Genomic DNA, 19,621 nt, shown 5'->3' on the forward strand with positions numbered 1-19,621 from the left:
CACGGCCACTGTAACCCCCTGAGACACCCAGACCCACGGCTTGAACCCTGACCCCAGGGTCTCAGCGTCTCCCACACGGCCACTGTGAACCCCCTGAGAGAGAGAGGGAGACACCCAGACCCAGGTCTTGAACCCTGACCCCAGGGTCTCAGTGTCTGCCACACGGCCACTGTGAACCCCCTGAGAGAGACACCCAGACCTAGGGCTTGAACCCTGACCCCAGGGTCTCCCACACGGCCACTGTGAACCCCCTGAGAGAGACACCCAGACCCCAGGGCTGACGTGAACGCCAGGAGACAAATCCACGAGACAACATATTTTATTAAATCTTCGAGATCACAGCACGAACACGAACAGCAAACACGAATGGCAGCATCAGTAGCGTCAGCATCCTCCTGGTGATTATGACGACGACGATGATGATGGTGATGATGATGGGCATGGGGAGGGCAAGGGAGATAAATCGACTCCACGAGACACAGAGACACACACACACACAGACACACAGAGACACACAGAGACACACACACACAGAGACACACACACACACAGACACACACACAGACACACACACAGACACACACACAGACACACAGAGACACACAGAGACACACACACAGAGACATACACACAGACACACACACACAGTGACACACACACACAGTGACACACACACAGTGACACACACACAGACACACACACAGAGACACACAGTGACACACACAGAGACACACACACAGTGACACACACACAGAGACACACAGACACACACACAGTGACACACACAGAGACACACACAGTGACACACACAGAGACACACAGTGACACACACAGTGACACACACAGAGACACACACAGAGACACACACAGACACACACAGAGACACACACAGAGACACACACACAGACACACACAGAGACACACACACAGACACACACACAGACACACTGACACACACACACACACAGACACACACACACACACACAGACACACACAGAGACACACACACAGACACACACACACACACAGACACACACACAGAGACACACACAGACAGACACACACAGAGACACACACAGACACACACACAGAGACACACACACAGACACACACACACACAGAGACACACACACACAGACACACACACAGACACACACACACAGACACACACACACAGACACACACACAGACACACACACACAGACACACACACACAGACACACACACACAGACACACACACAGACACACACACACAGACACACACACACAGACACACACACACAGACACACACACACAGACACACACACAGACACACACACACAGACACACACAGAGACACACACACACACAGACACACACACACACAGACACACACACACAGACACACACAGAGACACACACACACACAGACACACACAGACACACACACACAGACACACACACACAGACACACACACACAGACACACAGAGACACACACACAGAGACACACACACAGAGACACACACACACAGTGACACACACAGTGACACACACAGTGACACACACAGAGACACACACACACAGACACACACACAGAGACACACACACACAGACACACACACAGAGACACACACACAGACACACACATACACACACAGACACACAGAGACACACACACAGAGACACACACACAGAGACACACACAGAGACACACACACACAGTGACACACACAGTGACACACACACAGACACACACACAGACACACACACACAGACATACACACACACACAGACACACACACACAGACACACAGACACACACACACACAGACACACACACACACAGTGACACACAGACACACACACACACAGACACACACACAGACACACACACACACAGTGACACACAGACACACACACACACACAGACACACACACACACACAGACACACACACAGACACGTTCAAATCACGAGGGAATTGCAAGCACAGATAACGGGGAATGTAGCGAGAGGGGAGGTAGGGGAGGGAGAGGGGAGGGGGGGAGGGAGGTAGGGGAGGGAGGGGGGAGGGGGGAGAGGAGGAGGGGGGGAGGGAGGGGGGAGGAGGGAGGGGGAGGAGCTACGACAGTGACTACGGCAACAGCTGCACGGTCAGAGGGTGGATAACACCGGAGTGGTGGTTGTTGTGGTGGTAGTGGTGGTTGTGGTGGTTGTGGTGGTGGTAGTGGTGGTTGTTGTGGTTGTGGTAGTGGTGGTTGTGGTGGTGGTGGTTGTGGTGGTTGTGGTGGTGGTAGTGGTGGTTGTGGTTGTGGTGGTTGTGGTGGTGGTAGTGGTGGTTGTGGTTGTTGTGGTTGTTGTGGTGGTTGTGTTGGTGGTTGTGTTGGTGGTTGTGGTGGTAGTTGTGGTGGTAGTTGTGGTGGTAGTTGTGGTGGTGGTTGTGATAGTTGTGGTGGTTGTTGTTGTTGTGGTAGTTGTTGTGGTGGTAGTGGTGGTGGTTGTGGTGGTTGTTGTGATGGTTGTTGTGGTGGTGGTTGTGGTGGTTGTGGTGGTTGTGGTGGTAGTGGTGGTGGTTGTGGTGGTTGTTGTGATGGTTGTTGTGGTGGTGGTTGTGGTGGTTGTGGTGGTGGTTGTTGTGGTGGTGGTAGTTGTGGTGGTTGTTGTGGTGGTGTTGGTTGTGGTGTTGGTTGTGGTGGTGGTTGTGGTGGTTGTGGTGGTTGTTGTTGTGGTGGTGGTTGTTGTGGTGGTGGTTGTTGTTGTGGTGGTTGTGGTAGTGGTGGTGGTTGTGGTGGTTGTGGTTGTTGTGGTTGTTGTGGTGGTTGTGTTGGTGGTTGTGGTGGTTGTTGTGGTGGTAGTGGTGGTGGTTGTGGTGGTTGTTGTGATGGTTGTGGTGGTGGTTGTTGTGGTGGTTGTGGTGGTTGTGATGGTGGTGGTAGTTGTGGTGGTTGTGGTGGTGGTTGTGGTGGTGGTGGTAGTTGTGGTGGTTGTTGTGGTGGTGTTGGTTGTGGTGTTGGTTGTGGTGGTGGTGGTGGTTGTGGTGGTTGTTGTGGCGGTGGTGGTTGTGGTGTTGGCGATTTTTGTTAGTGCATGCTCTGTGTGTGAGTGAGCTGGTGAGTGAGTGAGCTGGTGAGTGAGCTGGTAAGTGAGTGAGTTAGTGAACTGGTGAGTGAGTTGGTGAGTGAGTGAGTTGGTGAGTGAGTGAGTTGGTGAGTGAGTTGGTGAGTGAGTGAGTTGGTGAGTGAGTGAGTGAGTTGGTGAGTGAGTTGGTGAGTGAGTTGGTGAGTGAGTTGGTGAGTGAGTTGGTGAGTGAGTGAGTTGGTGAGTGAGTGAGTGAGTTAGCGAGTGAGTTGGTGAGTGAGTGAGTTAGCGAGTGAGTTAGTGAATGAGTTGGTGAGTGAGTGAGTGAGTTGGTGAGTGAGTGAGTTGGTGAGTGAGTTGGTGAGTGAGTGAGTGAGTTGGTGAGTGAGCTGGTGAGTGAGTGAGTGAGTTGGTGAGTGAGTGAGTTGGTGAGTGAGTGAGTGAGCTGGTGAGTGAGTGAGCTGGTGAGTGAGCTGGTAAGTGAGTGAGTTAGTGAGCTGGTGAGTGAGTTGGTGAGTGAGTGAGTTAGTGAACTGGTGAGTGAGTTAGTGAGTGAGTTGGTGAGTGAGTGAGTTGGTGAGTGAGTTGGTGAGTGGGTGAGTGAGTGGGTGAGTGAGTGAGTGAGTTGGTGAGTGAGTGAGTTGGTGAGTGAGTTGGTGAGTGAGTTGGTGAGCTGGTGAGTGGGTGAGTGAGTGGGTGAGTAAGTGAGTGAGTGAGTGAGTTGGTGAGTGAGTTGGTGCGTGAGCTGGTGAGTGAGTTGGTGAGTGAGCTGGTGATTGAGTGAGTGAGCTGGTGAGTGAGCTGGTGAGTGAGATGGTGAGTGAGTGAGTGAGCTGGTGAGTGAGCTGGTGAGTGAGATGGTGAGTGAGTGAGTTGGTGAGTGAGCTGGTGAGTGAGATGGTGAGTGAGTGAGTTGGTGAGTGAGCTGGTGAGTGAGATGGTGAGTGAGTGAGTGAGATGGTGAGTGAGCTGGTGAGTGAGTTGGTGAGTGAGTTGGTGAGTGAGTGAGTTGGTGAGTGAGTGAGTTGGTGAGTGAGTGAGTGAGTGTGCTGGTGAGTGAGCTGGTGAGTGAGATGGTGAGTGAGTGAGTGAGATGGTGAGTGAGTGAGTGAGTTGGTGAGTGAGCTGGTGAGTGAGATGGTGAGTGAGTGAGTGAGATGGTGAGTGAGCTGGTGAGTGAGTTGGTGAGTGAGTTGGTGAGTGAGTGAGTTGGTGAGTGAGTGAGTGAGTGTGCTGGTGAGTGAGCTGGTGAGTGAGATGGTGAGTGAGTGAGTGTGCTGGTGAGTGAGATGGTGAGTGAGTGGGTGAGTGAGTGAGTGAGTTAGTGAGTGAGTTGGTGAGTGAGTGAGTGAGCTGGTGAGTTGGTGAGTGAGTGAGTTGGTGAGTGAGTGAGTGAGTGTGCTGGTGAGTGAGCTGGTGAGTGAGATGGTGAGTGAGTGAGTGTGCTGGTGAGTGAGATGGTGAGTTGGTGAGTGAGTGAGTTGGTGAGTGAGTGAGTGAGTGTGCTGGTGAGTGAGCTGGTGAGTGAGATGGTGAGTGAGTGAGTGTGCTGGTGAGTGAGATAGTGAGTGAGTGGGTGAGTGAGTGAGTGAGTTAGTGAGTGAGTTGGTGAGTGAGTGAGTGAGCTGGTGAGTGAGTTGGTGAGTGAGTGAGTGAGCTGGTGAGTTGGTGAGTGAGTTGGTGAGTGAGTTGGTGAGTGAGTTGGTGAGTGAGTGAGTTGGTGAGTGAGTGAGTGAGTTGGTGAGTGAGTTTGTGAGTGAGTTGGTGAGTGAGTGAGCTGGTGAGTGAGTGAGTGAGTTGGTGAGTTGGTGAGTGAGTGAGTGTGCTGGTGAGTGAGTTGGTGAGTGAGTTGGTGAGTGAGTTGGTGAGTGAGTTGGTGAGTGAGTTGGTGAGTGAGTTGGTGAGTGAGTTGGTGAGTGAGTTGGTGAGTGAGTGAGTTGGTGAGTGAGTTGGTGAGTGAGTTGGTGAGTGAGTTGGTGAGTGAGTGAGTGAGTTGGTGAGTGAGTTGGTGAGTGAGTTGGTGAGTGAGTGAGTGAGTTGGTGAGTGAGTTGGTGAGTGAGTTGGTGAGTGAGTTGGTGAGTGAGTTGGTGAGTGTGCTGGTGAGTGAGTTGGTGAGTGAGTTGGTGAGTTAGCGAGCGGCTGTCTGCTGGCTGGGCGCCTCTCGTGGGTAGAACTCAGCGAGGACGCTCTGCGGGATCCTTTTGAGCATCTCCTTGGGGAAGATTCGCAGCAGCTGCCAGCCGATGTCGAGCGACTCGAAGATGGTGCGGTTGTCGTAGGCACCTGGGGGAGAGGTGTCATCATCACCGTCACCGTGATCATCACCACCGTGATCATCATCATCATCGTCACCATGATCATCACCGTCATCATCATCATCATCGTCATCATCGTCACCGTAATCATCATCGTCATCACCGTGATCATCATCGTCACCATCATCACCGTCACCATGATCATCATCATCGTCACCATCATCACCATCATCATCATCGTCACCGTCAGCATCATCATCGTCACCATCATCATCATCGTCATCATCGTCATCACCATCATCGTCACCGTGATCATCATCATCATCGTCACCATCATCACCATCATCATCACCGTCATCGTCGTCACCGTCATCATCACCGTCATCATCACCATCATCGTCATCATCACCATCATCGTCATCATCATCACCGTCATCATTGTCATCATCGTCATCACCGTCATCATCATCGCCACCATCGCCATCATCATCACAGTCTTCATCATCATCATCACCGTCGTCATCGTCATCACCGTCATCACCGTCATCACAGTCTTCACCGTGATCATCGTCATCACCATGATCATCATCGTCACCATCATCACCGTCACCATAATCATCATCACAGTCTTCATCATCATCATCGTCATCATCGTCATCGTCATCACCGTCATCATCACCATCATCGCCATCACCGTGACCGTCATCATCATTACCGTCACTGTCACCATCATCACCGTCACCATCACCATCATCACCATCATCGTCATCACCGTCATCATCACCATCATCGTCATCATCGTCACCGTCATCATCATCACCGTCATCATCGTCATCGTCATCATCATCGTCATCACCGTGACCGTCATCATCATCACCACCACCATCACCACCACCATCATCACCATCATCACCACCACCACAAAAGACAAAGCTCCCCCAGGTAGCCTCTAGCAGGGCTGTAGGGGCAAGTGCTGTTAGTGGTGAGCGAGTGAGTGGTGAGTGAGTGAGTGGTGAGCGATTGGTGAGTGAGTGAGGAGTGGTGAGAAAGTGAGTGAGTGAGTGGTGAGTGAGTGGTGAGTGAGTGGTAAGTGAGTGGTGAGCGAGTGAGTGGTGAGTGAGTGGTGAGCGAGTGAGTGGTGAGTGAGTGGTGAGCAACTGAGTGGTGAGCGAGTGGTGAGTGAGTGGTGAGCGAATGAGGAGTGGTGAGTGAGTGGTGAGCGAGTGAGGAGTGGTGAGTGAGTGGTGAGTGAGTGAGTGGTGAGTGGTGAGTGAGTGGTGAGCGAGTGGTGAGTGAGCGAGTGGTGAGTGAGTGAGTGGGTGAGTGAGTGGGTGAGTGAGTGGGTGAGTGAGAGAGTGGTTGGGTGGGTGAGTGGGTGAGTAGGTGAGTGGGTGAGTGGGTGAGTGAGTGGGTGAGTGGGTGAGTGGGTGGTGAGTGAGTGAGTGGTGAGTGAGTGGTGAGTGAGTGGTGAGTGAGTGGTGGTGAGTGAGTGGTGAGTGAGTGGTGAGCGAGTCTCCGACTCACCCTGTGCGATGAAATTCCTCTCGAACTTCTGCAGGAACTCCAGATAGAGGAGATCGTCCGGAGTGAGCGCCTCCTCTCCCACAACGGCCTTCATGGCCAGCACATCCTTGCCGATAGCGTAGCACGCATACTGAGACACACACAGACACACACAGACACACACAGACACACACACACACAGACACACACAGAGAGACACACACACACAGACACACACACACACACAGACAGACACACACACACACACAGACACATACACACAGACAGACACACACACACATAGACATACACACAGACACACACACACACACAGACACACACACACACACAGAGACACAGACACACACACAGAGACACACACACACAGACACACACACAGACACACACACAGAGACACATATACACACACAGGGAGAGACACAGAGACACACACAGAGAGACACACAGAGAAACAAATAGAGAGACACACAGAGACACACACAGAGACACATAGACACACACAGAGACATAGACACACAGACACGGAGTGAGACAGAGAGACAGGGAGGTGGTGGTGTGGGTGGTGGTTGTGGTGATTGTGGTGGTGGTTGTGGTGGTGGGAGTGGTGGTTGTGGTGAATGTGGTGGTGGTTGTGGTGGTGGTTTGTGGTGGTTGTGATGGTTGTGGTGGTGTTGGTGGTTGTTGTGGTGGTGAATGTGGTTGTGGTGTTAGTTGTGGTGGTGGTGGTTGTGGTGGTGATGATGATGGTTGTGGTGGTTGTGATGGTGGTGATTGTGGTGGTGGTGGTGTGGGTGGCAGTTGTGGTGGTGGTTGTGGTTATGGTGGTGGTTGTGGTGGTGGTTGTGGTTGTGGTGGTGGTTGTGGTTGTCGTGGTGGTTGTGGTGGTGGAGGTGGTGGAGGTGGTGGTTGTGGTGGTGTGGGTGGTGGTTGACGTGGTGGTTGTCGTGGTGGTGTTGGTTGTGGTGGTGGTTGTGGTGGTGGTTGTGGTGGTGGTTGTGGTGTTAGGTATGGTGGTGGTGTTAGTTGTGGTTGTGGTTATGGTGGTGGTTGTGGTTATGGTGGTGGTGGTTGTGGTTATGGTGGTGGTTGTGGTTATGGTGGTGGTTGTGGTGGTTGTGGTGGTTGTGGTGGTGGTAGTTATGGTGGTTGTGGTTATGGTGGTGTTAGTTGTGGTGTTAGTTGTGGTGGTGGTTGTGGTGGTTGTGGTTATGGTGGTGTTAGTTGTGGTGGTGGTTGTGGTTGTAGTGGTTGTGGTGGTGGTGATTGTGGTGGTGGTGGTGTGGGTGGTGGTTGTGGTGAATGTGGTTGTGGTGGTGGTTGTGGTGGTGGTTGTTGTGGTGGTTATGTTGGTGGTGGTTGTGGTGGTGGTTGTGGTGGTGGTGGTGGTAGTGATGGTGTGGGTGGTGTGGGTGGTGGTTTTGGTGGTGGTTGTTCTGGTGGTGTTGGTTGTGGTGGTGGTAGTTGTGGTGGTGGTTGTGGTGGTTATGGTGGTGTTAGTTCTGGTTGTGGTTGTGCTGGTTGTGGTGGTGGTGGTTGTGGTGTGGTTGTGGTGTTGGTTGTGGTGGTTATGGTGGTGTTAGTTGTGGTGGTGGTTGTGGTGGTGGTGGGTGTGGGTGGTGTGGGTGGTGTGAGTGGTGGTTATGGTGGTGGTGATGGTGGTTGTTGTTGTGGTGGTTGTGCTGGTTGTGGTGGTTGTGCTGGTTGTGGTGGTTGTGGTGGTTGTGCTGGTTGTGCTGGTTGCGTTGGTGGTTGCGATGGTTGTGGTGGTTGTAGTTGTGCTGTTTGTGTTGGTGGTTGTGATGGTTGTGCTGGTTGTGGTGGTTGTGGTGGTGGTTGTGGTTGTGGTGGTGTTAGTTGTGGTGTTAGTTATGGTTGTGGTGTTAGTTGTACTGGTGGAGGTGGTGGTAGTGGTGTTAGTTATGGTGGTGGTTGTGGTGGTGGTGTTAGTTGTGGTGGAGGAGGTGGTTATGGTTGTGGTGGTTGTGGTGGTTGTGGTTGTGCTGGTTGCGTTGGTGGTTGTGATGGTTGTTGTTGTGGTGGTTGTGGTTGTTGTTGTTGTGGTGGTGGTGTCTCCACCAGCTGGTTGGAGACGTCTGCGTGGTCTTTGCGAGTCATCCCGGCCCCAATGGCGGACTTCATGAGACGCGACAGAGAGGGAAGCACGTTGATAGGGGGGTAGATCTGTAGGGGTCACACACACACACACAGTGACACACACAGTGTCACACACACACAGTGTCACACACACAGTGTCACACACACACAGTGTCACACACACACAGTGTCACACACACACAGTGTCACACACACAGTGTCACACACACACACACAGTGTCACACACACAGTGTCACACACACACAGTGTCACACACACAGTGTCACACACACACAGTGTACACACACACAGTGTACACACACACAGTGTCACACACACAGTGTACACACACACAGTGTACACACACACAGTGTACACACACACAGTGTACACACACACAGTGTACACACACACAGTACACACACACAGTGTCACACACACACAGTGTACACACACACAGTGACACACACACGCAGTGACACACACACACAGTGACACACACACACAGTGTACACACACACAGTACACACACACAGTGTCACACACACACACAGTACACACACACAGTGTCACACACACACACAGTGTACACACACAGTGTCACAGTGTCACACACACACACAGTGACACACACAGTGTCACACACACACAGTGTACACACACAGTGTACACACACAGTGTACACACACACAGTGTACACACACAGTGTACACACACAGTGTACACACACACAGTGTACACACACACACAGTGTACACACACACACAGTGTACACACACACAGTGTACACACACACAGTGTACACACACACACAGTGTACACACACACACAGTGTACACATACACACAGTGTACACACACAGTGTACACACACACAGTGTACACACACACACAGTGTCACACACACACAGTGTACACACACAGTGTACATACACACACAGTGTACACACACACACAGTGTACACACACACACACAGTGTACACACACAGTGTACACACACACAGTGTACACACACACACAGTGTCACACACACACAGTGTACACACACACACAGTGTACACACACACACAGTGTACACACACACACACAGTGTACACACACAGTGTACACACACACACAGTGTCACACACACACAGTGTCACACACACACAGTGTACACACACACACAGTGTACACACACACACAGTGTACACACACAGTGTACACACACAGTGTACACACACACACAGTGTACACACACACACAGTGTACACACACACAGTGTACACACACAGTGTACACACACACAGTGTACACACACACACACAGTGTCACACACACACAGTGTCACACAGTGTCACACACACACACAGTGTCACACACACACAGTGTCACACAGTGTCACACACACACACAGTGTCACACACAGTGTCACACACTTACACAGTGTACACACACACACAGTGTCACACACACACAGTGTCACACACACACAGTGTCACACACACACAGTGTACACACACACACAGTGTACACACACAGTGTACACACACACACAGTCACACTTACACAGTGTACACACTTACACAGTGTACACACACACAGTGTACACACACAGTGTACACACACACACACAGTCACACTTACACAGTGTACACACTTACACAGTGTACACACTTACACAGTGTCACACACAGTGTACACACTTACGCAGTGTCACACACAGTGTACACACACAGTGTACACACACAGTGTACACACACACAGTGTACACACACACAGTGTCACACACAGTGTCACACACACAGTGTACACACACAGTGTCACACACACAGTGTACACACACAGTGTCACACACACAGTGTACACACACTTACACACACAGTGTGACACACACACATAGACACACAGACACACACACAATCACACACACACACATTCACACACAGACACACAGTGTGACACACACACTTACACACACACACAGTGTGACACACACACAGTGTGACACACACAGTGTGACACACACACAGTGTACACACACACAGTGTGACACACACACAGTGTGACACACACACACACACAGTGTGACACACACACAGTGTGACACACTTACACACTTACACACATACACACAGTGTACACACACACAGACACACACACACAGTCACACACAGAAACACACACACAGTGTACACACAGTGTACATACAACAACAACCGCCATTCACCACTAAGTGGCGGTGACGTCACCACGACGCTTGTGCCAGGCTATGTGCACCCTGAGGCCACGTGAAGTGTCACACACACAGACACACACGCACACACACACAGACACACACACACAGACACACACATACAGACACACCCCACCCACTCACCCCCCCACCAACTCACCCCCCCCCCACTCACCCCCCACCCACCAACTCACCCCCCCCCACTCACCCCCCACCCACCCACTCACCCTCCCCCCCACCCACTCACCCCCCCCCACTCACCCCCCCACCCACTCACCCCCCCCCCACTCACCCCCCCCCACCCACTCACCCCCCCACCCACTCACCCCCCCCACTCACCCCCCCACTCACCCCCCCACCCACCTGGCGATTGTGTAGTTGACGGTCCACGTAGATTTGACCCTCAGTGATGTAGCCAGTCAGGTCCGGGATGGGGTGGGTGATGTCTAGAGCACGGGGGGAGGGTGGGCGGGTAGGTGGGGGGGTGAGTGGGGGGGTGAGTGGGGGGGCGAGTAGGGGGGTAGGTGGGTGGGTGGGGGGGGTGAGTGAGTGGGTGAGTGAGTGGATGGGTGAGTGGGTGGGTGGGTGGGTGAGTGGGTGGGTGAACGAGTGGGTGGGTGAGTGGGTGGGTGAGTGGGTGGGTGAGTGGGTGGGTGAGTGGGTGGGTGAACGAGTGGGTGGGTGAGTGGGTGGGTGAGTGGGTGGGTGAGTGGATGGGTGAGTGGGTGAGTGAGTGGATGGGTGAGTGGATGGGTGAGTGGATGGGTGGGTGAGTGAGTGGGTGGGTGGGTGGGCGAGTGAGTGGGTGGGTGGGTGGGTGAGTGGGTGGGTGAACGAGTGGGTGGGTGAGTGGGTGGGTGAGTGGATGGGTGAGTGGGTGAGTGAGTGGATGGGTGAGTGGGTGAGTGAGTGGCTGAGTGAATGAGTGGGTGAGCGAGTGAGTGAGTTGGTGAGTGAGTGGGTGAGTGAGTGGGTCAGCGAGTGGGTGGGTGAGTGGCTGAGTGATAGAGTGGGTGAGTGGGTGGGTGAGTGGGTGGGTGCGTGGATGGGTGAGTGGATGGGTGAGTGAGTGAGTGTGTGATTGAGTGGCTGAGTGAACGAGTGGGTGAGCGAGTGAGTGGGTGAGTGAGTGGGTGAGCGAGTGGATGGGTCAGTGAATGAGTGAGTGGGTGGGTGAGTGAGTGAGTGGATGGGTGAGTGAGTGATTGATTGAGTGGCTGAGTGAACGAGTGGGTGAGCGAGTGAGTGAGTGGCTGAGTGATAGAGTGGGTGAGTGGGTGAGTGAGTGGGTGGGTGAGTGGGTGGGTGAGTGGGTGGGTGAGTGGATGGGTGAGTGGGTGAGCGAGTGAGTGTTGAGTGGTGGTGAGTGAGTGAGTTGGTGAGTGAGTGAGTGGGTGAGTGAGTGAGTGAGTTGGTGAGTGAGTGAGTGAGTGGAGGGCTGCTCACCATCGTTGGGCATGGTGAGGATGGGGATCTGGGTGATGGAGCCTCCTCGGCCCTCCACCCTGCCGGCCCGCTCGTAGATGGTGGCCAGGTCTGTGTACATGTAGCCCGGGAAACCACGACGGCCAGGGACCTCCTCACGTGCAGCAGAAACCTGCACAGCACACACACACACACGGTGACACACACACAGTGTACACACACACACACAGTGTACACACACAGTACACACACAGTGTACACACACACAGTGACACACACAGTACACACACAGTGTACACACACACACGGTGACACACACACAGTGTACACACACACACAGTGACACACACACACAGTGTACACACACACACAGTGTACACACACACACAGTGTACACACACACACAGTGTACACACACACAGTGTACACACACACAGTACACACACACAGTGTACACACACACAGTGTACACACACACAGTGTACACACACACAGTGTACACACACACAGTGTACACACACACAGTGTACACACACACAGTGTACACACACACAGTGTACACACACACAGTGTACACACACACAGTGTACACACACACAGTGTACACACACACAGTGTACACACACACAGTGTACACACAGACACAGTGTACACACACAGTGACACTCACACACACAGTGTACACACACACACACACGGTGACACACACACACACAGTGTACACACACACACACAGTGTACACACACACACACGGTGACACACACACACACAGTGTACACACACACACACAGTGTACACACACACAGTGACACACAGACACAGTGTACACACAGACACAGTGTACACACACAGTGACACTCACACACACAGTGGACACACACACAGTGTACACACACACAGTGACACACACACACACAGTGTACACACACACAGTGACACACACACACACAGTGTACACACACACACAGTGTACACACACACAGTGTACACACACACAGTGACACACAGACACAGTGTACACACACACAGTGTACACACACACACAGTGTACACACACACAGTGTACACACACACAGTGACACACACACACACACAGTGTACACACACACAGTGACACACACACACACAGTGTACACACACACAGTGTACACACACAGTGTACACACACAGTGTACACACACAGTGTACACACACACAGTGTACACACACACAGTGACACACACACACACAGTGTACACACACACAGTGACACACACACACACAGTGTACACACACACACAGTGTACACACACACAGTGTACACACACACAGTGACACACAGACACAGTGTACACACACACAGTGTACACACACACACAGTGTACACACACACACACAGTGTACACACACACAGTGACACACAGACACAGTGTACACACAGACACAGTGTACACACACAGTGACACTCACACACACAGTGTACACACACACAGTGACACACACACAGTGTACACACACACACAGTGTAAAAACACACAGTGACACACCCACAGTGAGACACACACAGTGACACACACACACAGTGTACACACAGTGTCACACACAGTGTACACACACACACAGTATACACACACAGTGTACACACACAGTGTACACACAGTGACACACACACGGTATACACACACAATGACACACACACAGTGTACACACACACACACACACAATGTACACACACACACACAGTGTACACACACACAGTGACACACACACAGTGACACACACACAGTGTACACACACACACAGTGTACACACACAGTGTACACACACACACAGTGTACACAGTGACACACACACAGTGTACACACACACAGTGACACACACACAGTGACACACACACAGTGTACACACACACACAGTGTACACACACAGTGACACACACAGTGACACACACACAGTGTACACACACAGTGTACACACACACAGTGTACACACACACAGTGTACACACACACACAGTGACACACACACGGTGTACACACACACGGTGTACACACACACACAGTGTACACACACACAGTGTACACACACACACACAGTGACACACACACAGTGACACACACACAGTGTACACACACACAGTGACACACACACACACAGAGACACAGACACACACACAGTGTACACACACACACAGTGACACACACACACAGTGACACACACACACACAGTGACACACACACACAGAGACACACACAGACACACACACAATGACACACACGGTGGGTGGGGTGGGTGGGTGGGGTGGGGTGAGTGCGTGTGAGAATGTGTGTGTGTGAGAATGTGTGTGAGAATGTCTGTGTGTGTAGTGGGGAGCGATAGTGTAGTAGCGGTTAGCGCTACGCTGCGCTATGAACCCGGCGACCCGGGTTCGATTCCTGCTCATGGCCAACACCAGTGACGATTATCTGAACCGGTCCCGGGCCTCCCCTAGGTCGACTCAGCCTCAAATGAGTACCTGGTGCGGTGTGTAAACATTGCCACTAGGGAGACAAAGGCGGTCGGGCGTGGTGCTGGCCACCCACCCCCTCGTGTACCATTCGGGCCTTCATAGGTGCTCGCTAACAGCACTTGCCCCTACAGTCTGTTAAGGCTATATGGGGGATCTTTGTGTGTATGTGTGTGTGTGGGTGAGTATGTGTGTGTGTGGGTGGGTTGCTGAGGCAATGGAGTCTGCCTCAGTGGCCCGCGATCACAAATCTCTATTTAACTCCATCAAAAAAGTAACCTGCAGCGCCACACCTATTACCATCATTAGGGGAAAAAACGGTGATCCAATCTCCGACCCCCAGGAACAGGTTCGCAGATTTGCTGAGCATTTCTGAGGTCCTGGGGGAGGGAAAATCCCTCAGCCAGGAAAACATCGTGGCACAAAGTGAGGATGACCCTGCTGAGGCTGCGGTGCCTCAAATATTGGAAGAAGTCACCCCCTGTGAGTGGCTGGTTGAGGTGCCATCTGTTGAGGAAGTACTGAAGGCGATCCGGAGTCTGAGACCAGGAAAGGCAGCGGGCAGAGATAATCTCCCAAGCGAAATGCTGAGGGAGGGTGGCGTTTGTGCACAGACTGCCCTACATGACATGATAACAACAGTCTGGACCACTGGACGGGTTCCGCAGGATTGGAAGGATGCCCTGGTGGTCCCCCTCTTTAAGAAGGGGGACCGCACAGACTGTAACAACTACAGGGGCATCTCACTCCTCAGTGTGCCGGGAAAGGTCCTGGCAAGGATTATTCAACATCGCCTTGCCAGACACGCTGAGGAGAGGCTTGCGGAGCCCCAATGCAGTTTCAGGAAAGGGTGGTCCTGCACAGATGCCATATTTTCTGTCCGTCTGCTACAGCAGAGGTGTAGGAAATTCCAACAAGACCTACATCTCTGCTTTATTGACTGGTCAAGGCCTATGATACCATCAGTAGGCTTTTGGAGTCCCTGACCCTCTGCTCACGATCATTAAGGACCTTCAAGATGGTGAGCGGAGCCCGGGTAAAACTATGTGGCCGGGAGTCAGAGCCATTCCCTGTATACCTTGGGGTGCGACAGGGATGTCCTCTGGCTCCCACATTATTTAACATCTATTTTGACCACGTAGTTCGTGAAGCCTTAAATAACTGTACCGGGGGAATCTCCATATGGTACAGATATAATGGGAGGCTGATCGATGCCCGGGTGCGGTCAAGGGATGGCTCCCTATTGCTCAACCACGTTATGTATGCCGATGATTTGGTAATAGTTGCTCATTCAGAGGAGGAGTTGGAGACGCTGCTGCTGAAACTGGAGCGTGCCACTAAGAGATGGGGCCTTACCATAAGCCCCACCAAAACTAAGCACCTGCTTGGATATTTTGTACCATCGGACACTCCACCCCCACAACTCCCAATCGGTGATGGGGCAGTTGTGGAGAGAGTGGAGAGTTTCCCATACCTGGGCAGTGTGCTTATGACTGGCTCCAGTTTAACAGCAGAGGTTTCACTCCGAATCAGTCGAGCGGCAATATCTTTTCATCGGTTGCGTAACGCTGTGTGGAAACTACCTGGTCTGTCGCTCCGCACTAAGCTTCAGGTCTTCTCGGCCACGGTCATTCCCTCCCTTCTCTACGCTTGCGAAACGTGGACCCCCCTAATGGAACATCTTCGCCGGTTAGAAACATTTAGGCTGGCCTGCCTACGATCCATCCTGGGTTTAACCAGACTGGATTGTGTGAGGAGCTCACAAATCCTTGAAAGATCTGGGCAGGGTCCCATCGGTGAGCTCCTCCGGCAGGCAAGGCTGCGATGGCTGGGTCATGTAGCCCGCATGCCCAGCCACCGCATGCCGAAACAGCTTTTGTTCGGCCGGATTGAGGGGGCTAAACGGGCGCGGCACGGGCTAGAGAAGAGATGGAGTGATGTGGTACAGGAGAACGTGGAGCTGAGTGGACTTGCCGATGACCGGTACCAGCGGTGTCAAGATCGGCCTCTGTGGAGGAGGCTCGTGAAGGACGCTACTGGGCAATTGGAGGCAGTCGCCCTCCAACAACAACGGAGGGCGGAGGAGCGATGCTCACAACAACGAGCGGAGCGCCGGGTGGCTAAAGCACAGCAGGTCCGCACAGTAAGGGGCACAGGTGGTGCATCAGCCAGTCATCTCAGTCAGTCGACCCGTGGCACCTGGGTCTGCCCAGTGACCTCCTGCCAGCGGGCGTTCGACACTTCACGTGGCCTCACGGTGCACATAGCCTGGCACAAGCGTCGTGGTGACGTCACCGCCACTTAGTGGCGAATGGCGGTTGTTGTTGTTGTTGTGTGTGTGCGTGTGTCACTGTGTGGATATGAGTGTATGAGTGTGTGTGTATGTGTGTGTGTGTATGAGTGTATGTGAGTGTATGTGTGTGTGTGGGTGTGTATGTGTATGTATGTGTGTGTGTCTGTGTATGAGTGTGTGTGAGTGTATGTGAGTGTACGTGTGTGTGTGCGTGTGTCACTGTGTGGGTGTGTATATGTGTGAGTGTGTATGAGTGTATGTGTGTATGTATGTGTGTATGTGTGTGTGTATGAGTGTGTGTGTGGGTGTGTGTGAGTGTGTGTGAGTGTGTGTGAGTGTGTGTGAGTGTGTGTGAGTGTGTGTATGTGTATGTGAGTGTGTGTGTGTATGAGTGTGTGTGTATGTGAGTGCGTGTGTACCTCGCGGAGTGCCTCTGCATAGGAGCTCATGTCGGTGAGTATGACCAGGACGTGCTTCTCGCACTGGTAGGCAAGGAACTCGGCAGCTGTGAGCGCCAGGCGCGGAGTGATGATACGCTCAATGCTGCACACGCACGCAGACACACACACAGACACACACACAGACACACACACAGATACACAGAGACACACACAGAGACACAGATACACACACAGACACACACACACAGATACACACACACGCAGACACACACACGCAGACACACACAGAGACACACACACACAGATATACACACACAGACACACACACATACGCACACAGATACACACACAGATACACACACAGACACACACACACAGATACACACACACACAGAGACACAGACACACACACAGACACACACACACAGATACACACACACAGAGACACAGATACACACACAGACACACACACACACAGATACACACACACAGATACACAAACACAGACACACACAGAGACACACACACAGACACACAGAGACACACACACACAGATACACACACAGACACACACAGACAGACACACACACACAGATACACACACAGACACACACACAGATACACATACACACAGAGACACACACACACACAGAGACACACACACAGACACATACACACACACACGCAGACACACACACAGACACACAGAGACACACACACAGATACACACACAGACACACACAGACACACACAGACACACACACAGATACACACACAGACACACACACAGATACACATACACACAGAGACACACACACACAGAGACACACACACACACAGATACACACGTGTCTGTGTGTGTCTCTCTTTAAGAAGGGGGACCGCACAGACTGTAACAACTACAGGGGCATCTCACTCCTCAGTGTGCCGGGAAAGGTCCTGGCAAGGATTATTCAACATCGCCTTGCCAGGCACGCTGAGGAGAGGCTTGCGGAGCCCCAATGCGGTTTCAGGAAAGGCCGGTCCTGCACAGATGCCATATTTTCTGTCCGTCTGCTACAGCAGAGGTGTAGGGAATTCCAACAAGACCTACATCTCTGCTTTATTGACCTGGTCAAGGCCTATGATACCATCAGTAGGCCTGGCCTCTGGGTCGTTCTTCGTGCTTTTGGAGTACCTGACCCTCTGCTCACGATCACTAAGGACCTTCATGATGGTGAGCGGGCCCGGGTAAAACTACGTGGCCGGGAGTCAAAGCCATTCCCTGTACACCTTGGGGTGTGACAGGGATGTCCTCTGGCTCCCACATTATTTAACATCTATTTTGACCACGTAGTTCGTGAAGCCTTCAATAGCTGTACCGGGGGAATCTCCATATGGTACAGATATAATGGGAGGCTAATCGATGCCCGGGTGCGGTCAAGGGATGGCTCCCTATTGCTCAACCACGTTATGTATGCTGATGATTTGGTAATAGCTGCTCAGTCAGAGGAGGAGTTGGAGACGCTGCTGCTGAGACTGGAGCGTGCCACTAAGAGGTGGGGCCTTACCATCAGCCCCACCAAAACTAAGCACCTGCCTGGGTATTTTGTACCATCGGACACTCCAACCCCACAACTCCCAATCGGTGATGGGGCAGTTGTGGAGAGAGTGGAGAGTTTCCCATACCTGGGCAGTGTGCTTATGACTGGCTCCAGTTTAACAGCAGAGGTCTCACTCCGAATCAGTCGAGCGGCAATATCTTTTCATCGGTTGCATAACGCTGTGTGGAAGCTACCTGGTCTGTCGCTCTGCACTAAGCTTCAGGTCTTCTCGGCCACGGTCATTCCCTCCCTTCTCTTCGCTTGCGAAACGTGGACCCCCCTA

General features: G+C 52.4%; 1 protein-coding gene across 1 annotated transcript in view; it reads right to left on the reverse strand.

Moving 5' to 3' along the window:
• Positions 1-303: 303 nt before the first annotated feature.
• LOC116937901 (V-type proton ATPase subunit B-like) overlaps positions 304-19,621 on the reverse strand; it is a 63,061-nt gene continuing 43,743 nt past the window's right edge. The window contains exons 9-14 of the mRNA XM_076064597.1: positions 17,774-17,897; positions 12,598-12,748; positions 11,515-11,597; positions 8,918-9,022; positions 6,842-6,971; positions 304-5,345 (exon numbers count right to left, since the gene is read on the reverse strand). Of these exons, the coding sequence (XP_075920712.1) occupies positions 5,191-5,345; positions 6,842-6,971; positions 8,918-9,022; positions 11,515-11,597; positions 12,598-12,748; positions 17,774-17,897 (748 nt within the window). The 3' untranslated portion in view covers positions 304-5,190. The remainder of the gene's footprint in view (positions 5,346-6,841; positions 6,972-8,917; positions 9,023-11,514; positions 11,598-12,597; positions 12,749-17,773; positions 17,898-19,621) is intronic.

Source organism: Petromyzon marinus, unplaced genomic scaffold (genome assembly GCF_048934315.1).
Source record: "Petromyzon marinus isolate PM22_M1 ecotype Great Lakes invasive population unplaced genomic scaffold, UKy_Petmar_22M1.pri1.0 PM_Scaffold_54, whole genome shotgun sequence".
NCBI lineage: Eukaryota > Metazoa > Chordata > Hyperoartia > Petromyzontiformes > Petromyzontidae > Petromyzon > Petromyzon marinus.